This window comes from Pempheris klunzingeri, chromosome 2 (assembly GCF_042242105.1).
Source record: "Pempheris klunzingeri isolate RE-2024b chromosome 2, fPemKlu1.hap1, whole genome shotgun sequence".
Taxonomy (NCBI): Eukaryota; Metazoa; Chordata; class Actinopteri; order Acropomatiformes; family Pempheridae; genus Pempheris; species Pempheris klunzingeri.
In genome coordinates, this window is record NC_092013.1 from 14059038 (window position 1) to 14082623 (window position 23586).

The 23586-nt window shown below is 40.9% G+C and overlaps 1 protein-coding gene across 1 annotated transcript in view; it reads right to left on the reverse strand.

Annotated features, from left to right (window-relative positions):
• The window catches only part of cacna2d2a (calcium channel, voltage-dependent, alpha 2/delta subunit 2a), a 140187-nt gene that overhangs the window by 98742 nt on the left and 17859 nt on the right, over positions 1-23586 (reverse strand). The window contains exon 3 of the mRNA XM_070844091.1: positions 2582-2698. Coding sequence (XP_070700192.1) covers positions 2582-2698 — 117 coding nt within the window. The remainder of the gene's footprint in view (positions 1-2581; positions 2699-23586) is intronic.

Consider the following 23586-nt stretch of genomic DNA (forward strand, 5'->3'; position numbering starts at 1 on the left):
CTTCCATCTCTACCCCCCACTCCCTCTGCTCCCTCTCTCCTTCCCTCCCGCTTGCTGCTCATTTTTAAATCTATGAATTTCAGAACATCATTTTCTTGATTTTTCCACGCCCCAGGGAAACATTCTCATTCCAGCCCTTCTCTTTTTTCACCTCATTTCCTCCCTCCTGAGTGAATCTCCCAGACAGGATGTGAGGTGACAGTGTGGCCCGTGGAGGTTAGGGTGGGGAGGCTGTGATGTGTGTGTGTGTGTGTGTGTGTGTTGAGGGAAGTAGAGGAGGTGAAGGGTGCGGGTAAGTCTCCCTCTCCTCCAAAAAACGGGGGTGGAGGGTCAGTGCCATTCGAAATCCAATCCAACGCATGTGACCGCGGAGATGACAGCTACGCCTTCTTTCTTTTTAGGATCCAAGCTGTAGAATTAACCGTGCCTTTCAGAGACTTCTGCTCCTCAGCGTGAATGTGTCTCATCCCACAAGACCTCATGCTCTTAAAAGATACATACTTTTGCCCATTTATAAGGCTGCAACTGTGTTGAAGAGTGTCAGTGCTTTTGCTATGAGTGGTCATATCGGGAAGGCAAGGGACAGCCCCTCAATCACACCTGTCCCTAAATAAGGCAGTGTAATTCAAATTACACATAATCTTACATGCACTTCATTAGGTATCACCTGTCCAACTGCTCATTAACGCAAATATCTAATCAGCAAATAACATGGCAGCAACTCTGTGCATTTAGACGTGTAGACATGGGCAAGACAATCTGCTGACAAAAGCTGATGTAAGTGACTTGGAATGCGGTATATGGTTGTTGGTGCCAGACAGGCTGGAAGCTGCAGATCTACTGGGATTCTCATGCACAACCATCTCCAGGGTTTACAGAGAAAAAGAGAAAATATCCAGTGAGCTGCAGTTCTCCGGGCCAAAATGTCTTATTGATGGCCGAGGTCAGAGGAAAATGGCCAGACTGGTACGAGCTGATATAAAGGCAATAGTACCTCAAATAACCACTCGTTACATCTGAAGTATCCAGGAGAGCATCTCTAAACGCACGACACGTCGCACCTTGAAGCAGATGGGCTACGGCAGCAGAGGACCACACCGGCCACTTCATTAGGTTACCTTGCCACCCTATAAAGTGGCCAGTGAGTGTAAAAAACAAAAACTCAGTGTTTAGTAGTGCAAGCCAAAGATTTTTGTGTACAGCTTTTCCAATATGTATGCACTGTGAGTCAAAGTGAGAATGTACATATCTAAACGCAGAGTAAAATTTGAATATGTCTTAAAGCCACGTAGCAGCCTACACTGTTTCGGTGTCCGTGTGAAGTTCATGCACCTTATGATAAAAATAATCACATAAAAGGATTATTAGGAATGATTAAAAGGAATCAGTGTGTGGATGTGTGTGCAGCTGTAGGTGTATGTGTGTGTGACAAGACAAGACAATTAAAATCACCAAACCGATTAAAAGGAGCGCCTCATCTCTATTGTACATAACAAATTTCGCTTTAAATGAGAATAAATGCAAATTCTAATCAGGTCTTGTTGGAGTTATATGCTCTCAACAAATCCTATAATTTTAAGTGTGGTAATGAATTTTAACAAACCGTACGTGCTCTCTGTTAGATATACCACTAAACAGGGGACATCAGTCTGATTTTCAAATCCAATCCAATTTTAAAATTAGTAAGAATGCTCCATTACTTTATCTCTAGCTTTTGAAATCTAAAAATTGATTGTGTATACTTTTCTCATTTCCCTTCTTGTCACTCCTCTTTCTTGCCTCTGTACCCCCCCCCCTCTCGTCTTTCAGGGGTTAGAGGCTCCCCACTGCGAGAGCAAAACAAATTTCTAACTAATCAGACGAGTGCCTCAGCATAACAGTGGTAATAATTATATCCAAAAATGCAAGACATTGAAATGATAACCTCTGAAATAACCCTTCCTCTAATGCACCACCCAAACAGTCTTCCAGAATATACTCCTCAAATATTAAACACGGAAAAACTCTCAAAACGAATGCTGGGCAGAAAAAAAAAAAAAGATGATTATCTCCATTTTTTTGTCATTACAAAAATATAATCAGTTTAAGATTGTATTTCAACCATAAAGCGGAATTACACTGCTTTCAACAAGAGTTTAAATTGAAGGACTAAAGTTGATCTCCTCCCATTATCTGATTGTGTGTCCACATGGAAAAGAAGTTCACTCCTGTCCAGTGTTCCTAAATATGTACAACGTAGAGAAATACAAAATACAAAATATGAGATGATGGCTGATTTGGAGTGTGCAGAAAATCTTCAATAATAGATGATAATACTGTTGACAAAAAATGTTTCTGCTAATTCTTTGGTGTTATTTTGATTATTTATGGTCTCACACTAAACAGACGAACATCCCTTGAGATATGCGCCCAAGACCCGTCTCAGCCAACACCGGCTGAGCCCTAAATGGCAGAGCTTTTGTGTTTTTTGTATTAAAATTGAAGGCCTTGTGTTTTATAGATCCACCATGCGTGCGTGCACCAGGGTATAAGTGCGTGTTTGTACACAGGTGCTTTAATATGTGGAGCATCATTCTCTTACCTCCAGGGCTTTCCTCTTGCTGTTGAGCAGCTTGGAGATGTCCCGTGCCACTCTCTCCACCAAGTCCTTGGGGTTGTTCCTCTTGATTTCAAACTGGCTCTTCTTCTCATTATAAATCTGCAGATGGAGAACATGGGGAACCAAGGGTCAGGTTACTGGAGCCATTAGTTTAATTAAGAATATCACAGAGGAGCTGTCTGCGTATTCTCAAGGTAGCACACGAGATGGTAAACATTTACTGTGGTGCAGTCGGTACGTAGTCTGCCAGTATACCCATAAGCCTTAGTGCTGTAGCAGAATCAAACACAGAACAGAGTCCTAATGGCAAAGCACTCAGCTAGCCAGCTGCAGTCTGTCCGTTAGAAATCAAATTAAATAAACGCAAACTCTAGCAGATCCTCACTGCAGGGTGAACACCTTGTATCTCCACCATCTTAACTCATTGGAACTAAAACAGGCAACACTTAATCCAATGGGTTACTGAAGGCTAACCTAAACCAAACAGGCCGCAGAATCTATAAAAGCCTATAAAAGGACCCCTGGTTAAAGTGCAAGTAAGATATGCATCAAGCACTCACTGAGGCATTACCAGAATAAATCAGATAAGACCCATTAAACAGACACAAACCACACAAAAACAAGTAAGACAAATAGGTTTGGGATGCCAGAAGGGACGGGGATGTTTGGAAAGGAGGGCCGTCCAGAGGCAGAACGACAGATGCTTGGACTGCTGACAGAGGAAGGTAGTCTGCTCTGCCTGGAAGAGCTGTAAAGGCTGACTCAGCAGCACAGGCCCTCTATAGGCTCTGTAGTCTACAACAGAGCATCACCTGAGGGATTACCACTTATCCTGCTGCCCTGAGACACCGCAAGACCTACTTTACACACCACAAACCCATTTTATACTGTTTTGCTAAAGAAAGCCCAGCAAAAGCCTGTTGTTGAATATTTTAAAGAAAATCCTCAATCTTAAATTAGAGGTTTAAATGCTGCATCTACTTGTGTGTTTACTTTGTTGTCCTTAGTTTGAAGTACTGCAAACTAAATTCTTCAATCAATTATTCACTCAAGTAATTACACAATTTATATTGAACGCTACATAAATGATGACAAAATGCAGCAGCTAAGCTAATCAGTGTGTGAAATACGGGGGTTTCCAGGGAGTCTTGGACTCTCATTAACACCTTGAATCCACTGAAGAGTCAACATCAAATTTCAAGGGGGTCTAAAAATTTACCTAATTATTTTCTGTTGTGTGTATCTCTTCATTTTAAATGTATTTTCATGCACAAAATATTGAAAGGTGAGGAGGACCACCAGAAAATGCTACTGACAGGCAGCTGCAGGGAGTACCGGTTGTAAATAATAAAGGCAAAATAAAACACTCTTCATACTGGAAACTTTTTTTTTTTATGTCTCATGTCCTTGTTTATTCAATGAGGAAAAAATGTTCTGAGTCGGTCCTTAAATCTAAAAAACCAAATAATACAATATGGGGTTTGGAGATATGCAAGTCTGTGGCCATTGATGACAAATGATCTCAATGAGAACTGTGAATCTTTCAGAACAGCTCACCGGTGTCAGAGAAGCACTCAAGGTCAGTTAACAGTTAAATCCCAGTGCTGTGTTGGTAGATTTAAATAATAAATGATTATACACCCTCCAAACTCAACTGCCAACTGTGTGTAGTATTTTTTTTGGAGAGGAGTGAATGTCTGTCTCACGGAGTTGGTCTGAGCAGGAGGAAACACAGGTGGAAAAATAATTTAGTGAAAATGTGGAGGGTGCTACCAGCACAATCTGCATGTGTTATTGCTCGTTTTAATTATCTATTAATTCTTTAACATTTATTTTGTTGTGTGCTCCTGCAGTTTTTGCCTGTACTGCCTAACAGCCAGCTTGGGGCAGATTTGATTGGCCCATTGGTCAGGCCACAAGTGTTATATACACGTGCATCAACTGATTGTCAGAGTATTTTGCAGAATGCAGCTAATTATTTAAATTGGTTGCTCTTGAGACTCTGATCGGAGCATATTTAGGAGTTATGTCATTATGTGCTCAAAAAGAAGACACAACATAGACATTTCGAAAATTGATTAGAAAAGCCTAATATCTCTTCTAAAAGAATCAATCAGTACAGGGTCTTAAACACAGGGTTGAAATCAGACGTTTCTTAGGTCTAACTAAGAATTTCTAAGAGGTTGATTTCAGACTCCTGTTGTTTTCTCAGCAGGGCCTGGGATTGGCACTTTTATTAACAGCAGTCAGTTAATGAAAGCATGTTAGTTTTTCGGTGTACGCCTGACAATCAAACCTGCTGACCTTTAGAACATTTCTCAGGTGGCCAAATGGTTTTTGTTACATTCCTTATGTGGGGTTAAAAAATTTGGTGCATTAAAATCTAGTTATTTCCTCTAATGAAATTGATAAAACTCTGTGAAGGTCTGAGTAACAAGTGAGCCGCACAGTAGATTAATGTTACGGATTTAGTTAATGAAGGAGTCCAACATTATCTAGCAAAAGATAGATGTAAAACTGTGTGTCACTTGCACAGCAGTGAAAACTAATATCATGCTTACTGATGATGCTTACTGAGCCTTACAGCACGCCACACACCGAAAATAACTCTTTTAAATGAGAAACCGCCCAGAGAACTGATACAATCACAATTTGTGAGCGAGGCTCAGGGAAAAAAAGGTATAATGGTTAACCATATCAAATAAGGAAAGCTCCATTTCTACAGTCAAATATTTAACCACCTTAAGCTTTTCATGAGTGTGAATGACATGTCATCCATGAAAATGCTATTTTTGTTTAAATGTCGAGAAGCAGTGGCTAATTTTTTGGTCCCATAATGTATTATGTGGTTGGAGGGTTTTCATTTTCTTTATTTCATTTGAAGTGACACAACCAAACGATTTCCAATCCAGCAGTTGGAAGGCTCCTAAAATGTGCAAATATTACTTTTATTTGCAGTAAAATAAAGCAAAGTTTGGCTATCTGTAACCATTGGTGTTTGTGTTGGTCTATCATTAGCATAATTACAACAAAAGACGAAACCTGTGCGTGATGCAATGCCCTGTCATGTTTCATTAAACAACCAGTGAAGCTGGGGATCCACTACACTTAATATTGACACAGTCTACATTATTTTGACAATACAACCCTCATCATAGACTGATCGCAGAACCTGAGACACACATCATCCTACAAGACTTAAAGCTAGAGTGCGGTACTTTTACATATAAATGAGAGTCCATTACAATTTCAGCCTTTACTTATGGAGTTCACACGAAGCTGATTTGGCCAGTATATCAGTATACTAGTTTCTATATTTGGCATCCGACATTCGCACACCTGTAGTGATGCGTTTCACGTCAACCAGCGATGATTGGTTTGCCAGAGCTGAAGGGGAGGCAGACAAAGCAACAATAACTAGGAGTATGGTGAAAGGACCTAAAAAGGTGTCCAAGAAAGGTTTCTGATGCTCCAGATGTAAAAGAAACCCATAATAAATGAAAAATAAGCACGTGTGACAGTGTGTGTCGGTACTTTCTCACTGCCAGAAGAGGGAGGCAAAAGTTCCCCACAACAGGTTTGAGACCCACCTTGATAGTAGGAAAAAACATGGACGCTCACACTAAACCTTTATAATCTGCTCTTGATTCTACATTATCATGCACTGATAAATCAGCTGACAACAGGCTGAGTGTGGCCTGTGCATTTTGCAAAGCAAACTGGAGGTGAGTATTTGCAGCACTGCAGTCTCCTGCAGGACCCCTGCTATTTGTGGATGTGTTCACAATGAGCAAGTCATCGTTTGTATTTATCATGTGAAGGTTATGAATCAATTAAACCAGGCTATTGCGGCCTCAGCTTTCAGGGACTATCTAGAGTACAATTCAATTGGGGATCCCCGCACATTGCGGCGCGCACACATAAGTTAGATCAAACATGATTGAAATCGCCTGACTCTGAAGTCGCATGACTGAATGTTTACAAATTAAACAAACATTCTCATATTTCTTTTGAAAATTTCCAAAGTGAGGATCTTTTGCTCTATTGTGAAATATTGTATTTGTAGGATTGATGAGTTGATGTGCAGCAATTAGGAAACGAAAACACTGGCGCCCATATGATCCGTCTCTGTCGAGCTGAGGGCTGGGCAGGCAGCCAGAGGCAGTTTCCTTCCCCTGGCCCACTGAGCAGGCAAACCTGGCCCCAGAAGCTCGGACCATGCCAACCAAGCACTCTGACGAGATTGCCTGGTGTCTTATTTTGGCTGCCCTCTGAGGGATCAGGAATCCTGCTTAGTTTCAAACAACACTTTAAACTACTTCTCAAAGTGAAATCTCAAGGTGAAATCTGCATACTCCATCCTAATGCAACAAAAAATATTTTAAACTGCGTTTTAATGAGGGAAACAGGTGGTTCAGTTTCTTTTAGTTTTGTTTCTTTCATTTTGTGCTTCAGCTACTCATTTTGAAAAAGTCATTAGTTTGCAATTCAATCGTCCATGCAAGCACACACGCTCACACACACACACACACACACACAAAGGAATTAGTCATTACCCCTCAGTTCTGAATGAGCCAGCCTTCAGACCTGAGACCAATAATCACATGAGTATTTACACACATGAAGATACCCACACATTTACTTACACACACACACACACACACACACACACACACACACACACAGTGACGCACACCATTTCAGAGGGCTTTTTGTCAAGGTGGAAGAAGCCATTAACGGAATCTTATTAAACCATAAAACAAGAGCGAAGTTTTCTCCGCTCCATTGACAGACTACAAACCCCTGACTCTTTTAAGCAATGCGTTTTTCAAGTCGATTTAAAAACCATGTCAAATTTGTTTTTAAATCAATATTCATTCCCTTAATGTGTGGTAGTGCTCTCTGGGTCTGCCTCTCTCAGGAAGATTCATGACAGTCTCCGGGACATTACAGACACAGCCTTCTCTCCTCTGAGCTTAAAAACAAAACACAAAAGACAGAGACAGAGATCAATAACACTCATCCAGTATTGCTTGTGGGGATTCCAAAATATTTGTTAATACAGTGAGGTCAATTTTTTGTTTTTGCGAATGCTTTTCGGAACAAAAAGGAGCTGAGAAAGTATTCTTCCAGAAAAAAAATCTTCTAATGCAACTTCCATAATTTGTCGTGCAATCTCCTGCTATATTTAGGGATTTAACATTTTTCCAATTCCAACATTATTCCAATCATCAAAAAGCCTCTTTGGAAAATGCACTGCTTAATTACATCCTCAAAAGCACAGAGCCAGCAAAACATTGAGAAATGAAGTCGACCTCTGTCATTGTGGTCCAAAATGTGTGAAAATTAGCTGCAGCGACAAGTGCTCGGTTGGTAAAAGCATACCAGTGGGTCCAGGGCACAAATACAAGTGGAGCAACTATCAAACTGATTTGTACAATATCAATAGTGAGTCAAACTACAGATCACAGCTTATTCCCCACTGACATGTATGGATTCTGTTACACATAACCTTGCCTGCTGTTTGCCAGAGGACGGAGAATAAAACCAAACAGGGAAGGACAATAATTAAATAAGATTTTTCATCTCTCCAAATAACTTTGTGCCAAAATTGGCATATTGAGATAGTGTGGTTCAACATCTGTCACAGATCTATTGTCTTTTTTAGATTCCACTGTCTTAAAAAGAACAACTTAACTCATACATTTTGACAGTAAATAGTTCACAAAATATTTCAAGGCTTGCTAGTTATTGTGATAATAATATTGTCTACATTGCTCACCACTACATTTATTTAAGTCTAACAGATGGTAGATCAGTCTCATATACCTGAGCTGGCATGTGCTCTCTAAGTGTAAATGGGCATGACACCAGTGTCCTGTATCTCCCCCACACACACACACACACACACACACACACACACACACACACATATACACACACACACACACACACACACACCCATCTCCAGTGATCTCCAGTGTCTATTATGTGCTGCCACATTAACAGCACTGGTATCATACTTGCCTGAGGAAAGTCTGTTTTATTCTTTTTATCACTCTGCATGGACTAATAAAAATACAAGGAGAGACAAATAAAGATAGATAGTACTGTAGGGTGCTCCTCTCACTGACAGGCTAGCCATTACAAGCTCATGTAACGGGCAGATGAGGAGAGAAGATTGAGCTGTGCGGTCAACCAGACAGAGCTCCAGTCCAGTAAGAAGCAGCCGGACGATGAGCATTAGATTGGAGGGGCGCTGGGCACAGACCGACAGCACATGGTAATGCTGGCCACGATAGGCCTGAGGAGCTTTAAATCCCCTTTAGCTAGAAGTTGGAGATGAGTGACCATCATCGCTGAAGGGCCATAAGCACATCAGGCTGCCTGAAATTATATTTGAGGGCTTTAGAGCTTGACTCACTCACAGGTAATGGGGCAGCTGCAGGAGAAAAACCAAACACTGCAGCAAGCAACTTTACTGATAATCATATGCAGTGTTTGAGCCGAGCCAAACCACTTGTAGGTACTTGTAAAAAATAAAAAAATAAAAAATAATAACACCAAAAAACATCTGAACACATAGAGAAACATGGTCTTATTGTTGATAAAAATGTAAACATAAAATATTGCTATTATTATATGCCTTAGAGCAAATTCGGTATGACTGTATATCTAATGACTCAGTTGTTCATTTTTGAATGCTTATTTAATTGATTTGCTTAAACCCATTTGCTTAAATTAATGTGCTTTGATCTACTGCAATGCACACTAACAAAAAAAATGTATAGTTGGTGATGAAAGAAATATTCAGATTAATAAAAGTAGAGATCCAAGACTGTGAAAAAAATACTCCATTAAATGTCCTCAAGTAAAAGTGCAAATGTACTGGCAGCAAAATGTGCTTAAAGTATTAAAAGTAAAAGACCTTATGAAGCAGCATACGCCGTCAGTGTCATATTATTCTATTGTTAGAACTAATATTACATTAATATGTAAGAAGTACTTATCTGTTTTAGTTGGGCGAGGTAAAGCAAATCTTAATTGCTTTGTATCCTGTTGAGTGATTTAATCTAATAGAATGGTTCATATCTCATAATCTGATCATATGCTTATGTTTATCATATATCATATCTTAATCTGAAACGTAAGTAGTAACTATGGCTGTGAAATAAATGTGGAGCTTAAGTATTTTATTTTTCTGTGAAATTTAGTGGAGTAGAACTATAAAATGGAAGTACAAGCACTGTACCTAAAAATTGTACTTAGGTGCAGTAAACTAAGTTAGTCACAATATGAGCACATAAACTATGCTAAAGGGAACAGACATCCGCTAATTTATTCATTGTTTACTTGAAAGCATGTTGATGACTGATGTTTTTTGTTTTTTTTTCACAAAAAGATTATAGCCAGAACAGAAAAAAGAATAAAATGGATGTGACTGCTTTGTGGTGCCCATCCTTTTTGTAAAGAGGAATGATAATTCATGGATTGGAAAGGCTGTGGAGCAAATTAGCAGTGTTAATCAGTTATGCTGTTGGCTCGAGGCTGTGACGCCTGGACAGCTTTCTGTGTAGGCCTGTCATTCTCACAGGAAAAGAGGAGAGGTGGCTCTGCAGAGTGCCACTGACGGCCAATCGAACCTTCTGCTGCTAACGCTCACACAGGATACAACAGAAATAACTATGCCAATCGGCACCAATATGCTTTCTCTGGCAGTCAAGAACACACTGAAAGTCTCACACAACACACACACACTCACACACACAGTGAGACATGCAAAATCTACACGTGCAAACTCACATTCGCGCCCTGTGTGCAGCTCATACATGTCACACATACGCACATTCTCTTCATTAGCCATGATGACTGGTTCCACAGTGCCAAGCTCTGAGTGTCACTGTAAACACACAGATGGGAAGACAGAGGGTGGCGAGACTCCAGAAAATTACTGTTAAAAAGTGGTATGCAGATTCAGCTGGCTCCCAACACGCATCAAAGAAGTCCCCTGTTTTGCAAGTCAATCCCCGTACTCCTCAAATTCAGTGGCATTCTAAAAAGACTTGTTAATGCTGCATAACATTTCTAAACCAACTTGTGTTATCGCACAAACCTTGGATATTTCAAAATGTTCCTCCTGTCATCAACACAGCAGAGGAAAAGTCAAAACAGTAAAAATGATAACAAACGAAAAAGATTTCTGTCTGCTTCTGCCACATTGTATAACGACTTATTTGTTGACTTTTTCGTTATGTTCGCTCATAGCGATGTTCTTTGGTAGTGTTGATGTTATTGTCCCTTCGTCTGTGTCTAAGAGACAGGACTGCTTATCTCTCTGTGAAGTCAGCCACAATAGGCCATGTCTGGCTGCTGCAGCGCTGAGGCTGACAGAGACAGATGCCACATCATTAAGGAATATTAGTGGGCTCTGCCGAGCAGACCCAGCTTCAACGGGCCCCAGGAAGAGTTCAATAACAGAGAACACATAGGGAGCCGCAGCCCCTCAGAGGAGCTCGATAAGACACAACACACCAGAAGCCTCTCATAGTTCAATAGGACTGGAAGCCTCCAGAGGAGTCCAGTCAGAGGCAGAAAAAGCAGAGGCATTGACTGCTCCTGTGAAGCTAGTGTCTCAGGAAGGTTTTCTGTCCCGATGAGACAAAAGAGAAAAAGAGACAGATGACTGTGTTAGCAACATGTATACAGCTAATCTGCCACCTGCTTTGATGGCATAAACTCCTTCTGACTGTCTACCAGGGCTTGGCACTGCATCATACAAACAGAAATCCAAAATGTCCAATCCACCAAATGATATCTATGTCACGAGTGATTCCATATTGGCCAGAAACAAGAGAATTTTGAAATCTGATTTGCATTTTGCTTTTTCAAATTATTGAATTTTTATCCAGTGAATGCAGCAGCGCATTGACTCACTAATACCTGCCCCCGAACAGCAATTGTCCAACCACAGCTTAGCAACCGTAACTAGGCATGGCAAATCTGTCAAGCTTTGGATTTCTCCACATGCCAAAGAGCAATACTCTGCATTTACAGTGTTTAGAGGTTGGCGTCTTTTTCTTTTGAAATACCAAAAACACAGAGGCAGAATTGTGAGGATTGGATTAAACCGTGTGTTTCTGTGCTCCAACATAAGCTGTAATTGCATGTCGGGCTAACTAGCTTACTAGCTTCAGTAGCAACCTAGCATTACTTCCAGGGCTAAGGAGCACATCTCTAACAAACAAGGTTACATTAGTTTTGTGGGCCACAGTCCTGTTCTCGACTAGTACATCCACTGTGTGGTATTCCCTTACTGCGTGGTAGCACATCGCTGGTCCTGGATGCTACCAGAGGTTGGCTAACATTAGCAGCTATGTCCTGCTCTTAACCGGATTTGGGGTAGCACACAGTCCAGCAATAACACAGCTTAATGAACAGTCTAATGATACTCACACACAACCATCCCATCAAAAACAACTAGTGCATACTGCTGATTGTGGAACGATGGCTGTTATATCCGAGGCCTGGCAGATTCATTTTGCACACATCCACTGTTGATAAAAGATGTGTAAATAACCAAGTTCTTGTAGAAAGCTAGTGCTTCAGCAGTGCATGCAAAAGAAACAGACATGACTCCAACACAGTGCTGACAGGGTGCCAGAGCCAACACAAAGTAACCCAGAGCTAGCTGCATCCGGGCACTCAACATAGGAAACAAAGGCTGGGCTAAATATTTACATACACCCCTTGGGGAGCGTTTGAGATTAGAGAGAGGAAGAAACAGAAAGATGCCATGGAGGGAGGGAGGGGGGGGGTAGAGTGGGTTGGCTTCTGTAACATTATCAGAGGGATTGTCAAGTGGTGATGCAAACAGGTCTGAACAAAGAAAAACATTATTTATGCGCACACAACCGTAACCACACACGTGTGAACAAACACCCCACAGAGACAGGACTTTGAATACACTCAGCCTCGTCTAATCTCCACACTGAAATAGCGTATTCACCTGCAGGTACTGTACATTCAAATGTAATCGGTGTATTTAAACTTGCTGTCTTCACTGCTCCATTGCATCTTACCAACATCCTCAGAGATGAGATTATCATCTTCATCCAGACCTCACTTGTGTCGTATTATACAACACCTAGAGGCTATTAAAAGTGCCTGTAATTCTGGTTTTAGTGAGTGCCATGGTTTGAAGACTCGAATCACCGAGCCATAACTGATTCATCATTGGTCCAACTTAACTGACCGAGAGACGATCGAGATTCTTAGTAAAAACTGACCTTGAGCGCAAGGTTTTACACTATAACTGATCCATTTCTGCTTCCAAATGAGCAGATGAAAAAAAAAAAAAAATTCGGACTCAAACAGATAAAGCATGCCAGTATGACAGTGTGAGAGGGGATATTCACTATGCCAAGCCACAGACGGTGCAAACCAACAGGCAAACAAGACCAGCTGGACAGATGGAGCCCACAGCGATCTTTTAACTGCCTGGTTTTCTATCTATTCATTAATTAGCCCCGTCAGCAGAACCAAAGGGTCATGCAGAAGTGCCGTGTGATGGTAGGATTCAGCAGGACTTGCTGAGTGAAAACCAGCCAGCCAGTAGGCTTCTATCAGACAGAAGGATTCATAGTAAGTGACTTGTTGGAGTGGGGAAGGACGAAGGGAAATGTGGGGCAGCCTCCCCCCTGCTCCTCTCCTCCCTTCCATCCTCAGTCAGGGTATTTGTCTTTTGGACAGAGATAAACTGCAGCCTTTTTATTAACTTGCTGATGGTAGGGAATTGTTTTTCCCATCCACTAGGTTTTCTCGAATAGACAGCCGCAAAAATATCCTCCCTATAATTCTTTCCTCCACAATTTCTCTTATTTTCTTGACTTCCTTAACCTCCCCCCCCATCCCCACCCCCTATTCAATAGTTTACTGCCTGCATATTGTCACAGTAATGTCTCTGGCAGGGGCTGCTGTATATCAAACATAAAATCATCCAAATTCCATCTCCCGTCCCATCACATTAAGTCGCAGCAGTAGAAAAATAACACAGGATGAGTGTGCGCCTCAGTGTGTGTGTGTTAGTGGGCATGTACACTGTTTCTTGGGGCATGTGTTCTCCTTTTTTCTGTATCTAAAAGGACTTCTAATGTGTGAAACTGTGCAAATTATGTTTTGGTATGTGTGTGAATTTGTGTTTGCATGGTTGTGTTTCTCAGTGTGTGCCTGTGTGTATTTGAGTGGGCCGTGGAGGTCCTCCTGCTGAGGAGACAGAGCCCCAGGGGGTTTCTCTCGCTGTAGCGTCTCCTACACTTCCTCCTCATTTGACTAATTACTGCGCCACTTCCACGCCACTGATGAAGCCTGGCACCTGTCCATCAGTCTAACTGTGCTCTTGTCTTGTTTCAGTCTGCTGATACAAATAGCTAAACGCCATCTAATCATGTGCTGTCTCCTAAATTTAAATAGTTATTCTAAGAAGGAGTAGCCTATTCTTTAAAAAGCATTTTCTACAGCGTCTTGATAATATTAAAGCAAAGACTGTGTTTTTAGTTCATGATGTATTTAAATAATCAATGTCCAATTGCATTACTTTTGGTTTGCAGCTCATTGCCTGCTCTCATAACGTTAGTCCTAGGTCATCCGTGCCAGAAAGTATAGGCACCGCTGCCCTTTCACGCCATCTGTCTGTCCTCTTCTGCATTTCATATCCTCTCATCTCTGCCAAGCTTTAGCAGCTAGGTTTAAACCCCTAATTTAAACCTTAACTATGTGTGTCTTTCCGTTTTCACTAATGCATTAAAAAACTATTGCTTCTCTGGCAACGTTTTCGCTCGTATAAACTCTCTAAATAAGTCATGTTAAATCACCGCTTCTAAGTTATTTCTTGTAAAATATCAGTAAAATTGAAATGGATAATATGCTGAGAGTAAGCAACTTGCAGATCCAGAGACAGCCAAGCATGGATCAGCTATAATTTGGAGAAGAGACTTCAGAGAGGTATTAGTGCAGCAGAGGTCAATGAGGTGTTGTTATATAATTCCAATGGGTGAAAATGGCGTGCTTTGGATGCACAGAAGGAGAATACAGCGCTCAAACATACAGACTTTGTTTAACACAATTCAACACTGGAAAAAAAAAATCCCAGTCTTAACCCCCTTCAATCCAAATTAACTTAATTTTTCTGGTGTAATTTTCATGATTCCAAATAATATTCAACAGACATATTGGTCCAAAGCAACTTTCATGCTTATATACACAAGAATCAGGAGTCATTTGAGATTCACGCGTCTTGCTTGAGGGCACTTCAAGACGTGGTCGCGAGAAACTTGGGAATTGGATCACCAACTTTGCCGTTAGCGGTCGAGCCATTCAACCACCTGAACAACAACCTGTTTGAAGTCATTTCAAGCTGTGGATGGCTAAATCAATTAACTTGAGATGAATGTTTTTTTCAGTTAACACATTCATAAAGCAGAATCACTTCGTCTCTACTATAAATGTTGGCTTTGAAGTAGTTCCTGTATAGATATCAGAGAGGGGATTCAAGTATACCATATTATTTGGCAAGCTGAGTTTTATGTCCGATTCTGCAGGCCCAGCACATACCTGAGTGACAGTCACTATGACAGCCATTTTGTTCTGTCCCACTTATCTCTGTCTTACCACAGGCAGAACAGAGCAGAGAGGGAGGAATCCAAAGACAATTTAAACTCACAGTGCAGATTACATTTCAAACCTCCCAGACTGAATATTTAACCCTCTTGCCTTTCGATAAGCAATAGGGGGATTTTCACTGACTCAGGAACTCAATTTAACCTCTCCTCTGAGAGATGAAGCTGCTGAAACGTCCTATAGGCTTGCCCTTGGTGATGGCCAAACCCCTTCCTCCCTCCACCCCACCGTCTGACGCTCACAGTGGCTGTCTGCTGGTCCTGATAGAGAGCAGCTCCATGCTAAGTCATTACACACAGAGCACAGCCTAATTACACACAGACAGCCCCCCATGTCACCTGCTAACAGGGTCACTGCTCTTAGAAGTGACGGCATTAAGGGAACAGCTACACAAACCCTGGTTGAGAGATAAGGGACGGAGGGGACGTCTTCAGTGTGCCGTGTGTACGCCTTTGTGTGGGTGGGGGTGCGCCCTCGACAACCTTCCATATCTGCCCCTGCTGAGAGACGGCGGCTCAGTCCTCGCTCTCTCTCTACAAAACGTCCGGTCTCTGCAGCACGACTCGCTGCCATAACAGGTTTGCAACAACACACTAAACTGGACAAGCTCTCAGTGGAAGGGAGATGGTTCTCCATATTGAACATCACAGGGACGCTTTTACAGCATGCCAATTCCTGCCAAACTGGCTGTTTCCATGGAAACGTAGCACTTAATGACCGATAACAGAAAACGACCTGGGGAAAAAAAAAACAGAGAGAGTTGAGAGCGAGAGAGAAAAAGAAAGACACTGACAGAGAGAGATGGAGAGAGAAAGACGGAGATCTTGTGGAACAAAAGAAGCAATTTAGTATCGGAGGACAGCGTGAAGCCTGATTATGTCGTCAGTGTAAATGATCATTAATTTCCCTCTGTCCAGCTGGGCTAGATTAATGCCTACCCATTCAGCCTGTAGAAAGAGAGCCAGGGCTTAACCATTTCACTGGGCACCCCCACAACAGCAACCGCGGCCTTAATAAAATACCGAGCTTGGACCACACCAACACCAAGTGGATAGAAAAAACATGCCTCTCAGCAACACAATATATATCATACCTCAATTTATCTAACTCACCAAACAAAATAAATAAAAATGCATGACAATTAATAAATTACATAAAATAAACTACCTGTGGTTGTTTATTTCAACACTTAACTCAAGCTCTTAACTGACGACATACCTTAAATACTGATAACTACTTTTATGCCCAAGTCTGACATCTATTGCCAGGGTTTAAAACAACAATGACATAGTGATGTCTTTCTGTTCTATTTCTCCCATTGGGAAGGAGTCTGTTATTTCTCCATCCAGTAGACAAAATAATAAGAACTAATGAAAACAAATTACAATCTAACATAACAGAACCACAAACTACAGCGATAGGAGAAAACCGAACTCTTTAAAGATGATAGTCAGTGTGCAGGGGCACTAGTGCGTCAAATCTGATCTGCAGGCTTGATCATGTGCTTCCAATGTAATGACAAATTTCTTTTTCTACTTTTCAAGAATGATTAAAAATATCAAAAAGCTGTGTCTTTCCAGCATGTAGTGATTACAAAATTATCTTTGTGTTTCTCAATTTCTTTGTAGGATCTAAGAACAAAATTCAGCTCAACTACAAGTCCCTTGTCTCTAGTTTTAATTTCCATATCATATCATATCATATTTCAGAGGACAAAATGAAATTATGCATTTTAAAATATAAATCTTGCCCAAACAATGACATTTCCCATGTTGTTTTGAAGCAGGCTCCAGGTGGATATCAACATCAAAACAATTTTCAAGGTTAAATTTCAAAAAGTTTCAATTTGTTCTTTTCCAGTTAGATTCCGCAGGAAACAGGAATCAACTTATTTAACTCGGCTAACAAAGAAAGCTTGATGACCGGAGAAAACTCTGTAATTCATGGTGACCCTGTAGTAAACTTTCCATTTATGACATCTACATGTCTTGCACTACTAGCATGTCTCTCTATGCTTTTAACCTTTAAATATCTTTAAGCTTATTAAAGTTAGAGCAGTCATGATTTGAAATGTTTGAAGTTGGCTTGTCCATGGCTTTAGTTCAGCCTAATGATGCCTGAGTGTGACTAACTTTTGCATATTTGACACAATAGGACAGTTGTGTGCGACATATGTCAACCCCTCAATCCACAGACTCCAGGTCACAGCTGATCACAAATCAGGCAGACTGATGCGCTTTAATGTCTCCCTGCAGAGCCCAGTCGCGGGCTTCCACATAACTGGGTCTGATCCCTCTCATTGGAACCAGCACGTAGTTCGGCTGCTGAAAGCCCACGATCTCAATCCTCTTTGCATGCTGATCTGATTATTCATAAAGCAAGCAATTATACATCCATTAAACCTGCAAACACAAAAACTGGGATCAACAAAAATGTCACATGGTTCAGGTTCATTACTGAAAACATCCGTAACCTCTGGGGGACAAAACACACTCTAAAATCATGGTTGAGTGACAGCCAATTAAAACCCAATGACATTTTAGGTCCTCGACACCTGAGGACAAAATGATGGGCAGAAACAAAAGGTGGCATCTAAAGGTTCACAGCAGCTTTCAGTGTTGGATAAACTTATTTCCAAAGCGCATTGTACCTCTAATAAATGCACTGCAATAGTCAGAGAAACAAACACATCTTTTGACTCCTTTACAGAGTGCTGAATACTCTGCAGACTTCAATAATTGAAACCACCATCTCCAAGATCATGTGTAACACACTTGAGACCCGATAATTCACTCATGAAATCCAACAGGTTTTAACTAAATAAACCAACTGAATCTCTGATCAGAGTTTTAGGAGCACTGACGTCACATAACAGAGAATCTTCAAACTGCAGGCACCATAAAATCTAACAAATGCAATTTGTCACAGTTCAGAAGACCCAAACACAGAATCACCAGACAGAGGCTGGATTAAGGCAACAAAATGGATTTACTGAGGGGGTAAAGGCAGAGAAATGTACAGTCCGTTCCAGAAGTCAAAAACCATAAAGCAGGCACAGGCCAGAAACCCAGCGGATCAGACAGACAGACGGGGAGGCGGGATACGAAGCAGGCTAAGCACTAACAACAATCTGGCAAAGAACTAGACAATCTGACTGGTATAAATACAGAGGACTAATCAGCTGATGAGCAACAAGTGAGTGGCAGAGTGAGCAGGCTGGCAGCTGATTGGCAGACAGGACGTGATGCAGGGGGAGTGGCAGTGGGTGTGGATGGTGAACTGGAGGGAAAAGGCTGGCAGGTGCTGACTGGAAGATAAGCAGAAGGGTGTGTGCAGGAGGGTGGGGTCTAGGAGCAGGAAGCTCCAGCAGTGTCCATCACAGTAGTTACTGTGATAATACATGAAATGCAGCTTAGTTTTAACATACTTGGTATTATTTACTGCATATACAATTTAAAAGTGGACCATAAACCTTGAACTAGCAGAACCAAAGAAATTCTATTTGTTCATAAAAGAGGGCAAAATAAACAAATGCAGAGAGCTTATGCTAATATACTGTGTCAGTCTTGTTAGCTTATATACACCAGTTTCTAAGCCTAATAACACATAGCATAATATCATACAACACACCACGAGAAATAAAGAAAAAGAGAAAAAAGAAAGAAAGAAATTGACACCCTTCTACTGTTCTGGTATCTACCACCTGATTTACCACCTCATTTCTATTTTATATACATATAAACATGTAACATATAAACACATAAAATAGTTAATCTAATGACAGTATTGTTGATATTATGCCTTTCAAGGGATACTTTCTACAACGACATGATCGTATTTTGTTTCCTTCAGAGATACTAATTTCCTCCACTACTTTCCAATAAGACAGGTTCAACTGATTGTAACTGATTACAGTGTGTGCATACTCCTGTTGGGTGTCTACCTGTTTTATGGAGTGTGTAATTGAGCCTTCTGTGCCCTAACATTAAACGAGTAATGATGATCTCCTCCTTCCAGCCTCTACCCCACAGCCTTCCAGTAACAACATGCTTTTGTATTTTGTACAGCTGTTTCCCTCTTTCACTGACTTCTCAGTGATCTTGCCGCACTTTTGGCATATAAACCTTTGCTTAGTGGACATTTGAATTGCAGTACACACTCACATGCATAAGAATATAGGCTTATAAAAACAACTGTGTGAAAAACCAGATACGCAAGATACAGCACCAAAACGCATGGGTATTTGCTGGAGGTTCTTTAAAAAAAATGAACTTGTATTGACATTTTATCAAAATTCTTATTCAGTGAACCTTAGGAAGCATGAGGTGTTTACCAATCGGGAGCAAGCAGGACGGTATAGTACTCAAAGTCCCTGTTAGAAGAACAGACACGAGAGGTAACATCCCAAGCTTTTAGTTTCCTTTGTTAGCCTGACAATTCTGAAGCAAAACCAAAAACCGCTCATTTTAAGAGCCAACATCGCTCGTCATATTCTTTTCAACAGAAACTAAATTTTGATGAGAGACAGTTTAGAACAACAAATTCACAGCGGCAGAGAGAAAGCTTCAGTTCCCCAAAGTTGTGCGGCATAAACGAAGACACCATTCAAGACAGAGCCGTCAATCAGCATTTGTACAAAATGTGTGACTGTGCAACAATCAATGCCTTGAACACGCAGGCTCCTCTTTGAAAAGCTCTACAAACATGCTATTAAAACAGAGATCAATGCAGGGCCTTGCTTACTATGTTATCATACAACACACAAACACACACGCTGGGTCCTTACGACTGCTTTCTACTCCAAAAGAACAAAAAAAACAAAAGCACATTTGACACAGCTTCTCAGAATCAAGGCTAAGACCCTGAGTAATGAGCGGCGTGGTCCTATATCTCTGTCCCGCCTGGAGAGTCTTTTCACAATGAGACATTGCTGTAATATTGAATTCATCAAAACATTTTCACAAAACCAACAGTTGTGTCTCAGGGGAGTGAAAAGGTTCCCGAAATTGTTCTACAAAATCCCAATGTCAAAATAATCCACAGGTTGCCAAAGCCTCCCCTAGTCCCCAGCGGAAGATTATCAAAAGTAATTTACATAAAATGACTGTGCTAGAATAACTTACATAAACCTGCAATATAGCCAGTTTTGAGTCACAAACCATCACAATGCATTTTGAAAATGTGGGTCACCCAAAATATTCAAATGGAGAACTCTTGTAATAGAACATCTATCACAACATGTTACATAAAGAAAACATCATATAATGGACATTGTGTTGGGGGTATTGGATGCAAACCCCCCCCATACTGATCAAAGATGTCCCCTCTTCATCAATTACGGAACATCTCAAATGAGCGTCTGTGTGTCAGAATCATTTGAGGCAGAGGGACTGTAAACCAGCCTGACTGATGGCTGAAAAGAGTGATCCTCTTTAGAGCCAGAAAGTTTACGCTTTGATGCATAAATTTGCAAAGCTATAGTACAAAGGAAAATGTTTCATAAAATTCACATTCTTCAAGCTGTAAGTTTCAATTTCCACTTAAGAGAGAGCCTGACACCGTTTCTTTACGTCTGTGAGAAAAAAGGCAGACACACAAGGCTGACCACGGCTCTTAAACCTGGGTTGCATATTTTAGATCGTTTCTCCCACGATAATTGGAGGCAGAACGTAGTCATTTAAACACAGTCAAGACTGAGAAAATATCAACCAGCAGCATGCTTCAATGTTCCAGGCTAACTGCACTTAAAAAGATTTCTACTGCATCTCCGCTAACACAATAACAAATAATGGAAAAGTATGTCCTTTCACATGTTCTGTGTACATCCCTGTTTGTTTGATCGGTAATTTGAGCTATCTGGGCTTATATGAGTTTATTTACCATTTCACTAACCCTGATGCAGTTAATACAAATGTGCAGAAATCCCTTTAGACTACAATTGTTTTTACTTTGTAAAATGTTTATCAACACTCCATAAGTAATATAGCATGCATATATTATTATATTATACAATACAGGTGCCATGGTCACTAAAGATGAACAGAATTAATATTCAGTAAGTTTAGTGTGAGTTTTTTCAATCAGTCAGTGATTAAAGTCATCAGTAACAGACACTATACATTTGGTAGTTCATTGTGCACCACTAACCCTACCCCAAACCATACCCTTACCCAAACTTAGTCCTAAACTAAACCATAACCCAAATCTTGCAAGTTTTGCAAATCTAGACACGACAGAAAAAGCCCCAGTGTTTCATACCTAAAGTTAAATGTTTCTCTCCTACGTCATTATCAGGAGGAGCTTTGCTTTTCAGCTTGATGTGCACTTCTACTGGCCTCATATGGTCACTATTTGTCTCTCTCTGTTGTGGTTCTGTTGTATTGCAGATTATTATGCGACTTGCTGTTGTCGTAACAGCATTTCTCTCTTGCTCTAAATCTGCTGCAGAGCTAATGCAGAACTGAACTCTTTTTTTGGACTAAATCACGCTCATTCACTGTAACACCCTCATTTATGGGTGCGAGGAGGGCAAGTCCTGTGAGCGGGCAGACGGTGCCAAAACATCGTCTTTTCCTAAATTTTTACCAAATTTAAAGGCGGCCTGCTGGCCTATTAAAAACACTCCCCTGAAGCTTTCTACATTTATATTGATTTTACAATATTCCACTTTTAAATGTTTTTCCCCATTTTCTATGGGTATATTTTTGAATATAATCTACAGACATTGTAATTTTGCAATTTCACAATGGTCTTGTTTGGATTCAAGCGCTAAAGAAAAATTGTGACATTCTGGGTGATATCCATGCACAAAACTAAGCAGCTCAAATTAGATTTGAAATGGATTCCTAATGGGTTGACGGAGAAGCAGGTACCCACATTATTCTAAACAAGTGAAAATTGTCTGCTGACAAACTGACACATACTTGTGCCATCGCTGCGGTGAGAGTTAGATTAAAGTGTGTCGTATGCACAGAGAGAGAAGTGCAGTTGACCTCAGCCTTGGCTATCAACTCACACAGAGGATGTAGAATTGAGTCACACAGAGAGCTGTGACTAAAAGCTGCTAATTTGAGTGCGGCAGTCGACTCGATACAGAGAGACTGTAGCTCTGTTAGGCACATGCCTTTTGAGACAACAGTCGACCGTATCTTAATGGCATAAGAGCCATAGAGGAGCAAGTGACTAAAATAGACGTGTCGACATGGTAATACAAGGTAAAAAGGGCAGTTGAAGTGAGAGTGGATCAACCTTCAGTGTGCAGTTTGCATGTCTGTGTGCCATGAGCTCATGTCGACTGGTCTCATTGATGGAGCCGAGGTGCTGAGAGGGGTCCCAGTAGAACGCTTCACAACTCCACACATTTAACAGTGAATTTAACATTACAGACCCTGGAGGCCATGTGGGGTTTACATCATTGGCAGATGAGACTGTTCCCAACCCCCAGTGCATACAAACATACCCCTGAGCCTCCTTCAATGCCAAAATCTCTCCACAAATACTCCAGACTGGCGAGCAATAAAGGAATTTCACTGTCACTATAAATACAGTATGTCTACTTCCTTATGATGTGGCCGTAACTGAATCTTTTTCTCATGTACACAAACATACACCTAAGCTCCACATAGGCTCACACACACACACACACACACACACACACACACACGCCTTGCTACACTCTTGTATCCTTGCGTCCATATTACATTATGAGCCTCAATCAGTCCTGGATGGACTATTCATCCTCCTCATTTGATGCTAAATCCTATCCAATACAAACAGCTTTATCCCTTTTTCCCGCTCTGCAACCCAGCAACATCATCTCTATCTGGAGCAGCTACAAACACACACGCACACAATGTACAAATGCGCCGAGATCAGTTCAGCTGAGTGCAACTGAATAATTCATATGAGGAAAATTTACAATATGCCTTCATTATGGGCAGAGACAAATGTTCGTTTGAGTACGCTACAGGAACTCCGGGACAGATCTTAACTAAAATGCCACCCTATAAGCGATGACCCATTACCATTTTATTGACATGTAGAAATAAATTACACAAGGAATCATTTGGAAATTAACTCTGCAAGGCTATAATTGCTTTCTGCAGGACTCTAAAACGGCACAACAAATGAGCTACCATAACTGATGAACGCCATTTGACATATAAAGTAAAAGGTCCTCACACAAGTGGTAAACTTTACAATGCAAAGGTTATCCTTCATATATATCAGAGTGATCTTTCAATTTTGAATGATGGCTTGTGATGGACCATTAGCCCCAAATCATTAGTTAATTTCACATTTTATTTGCAGAA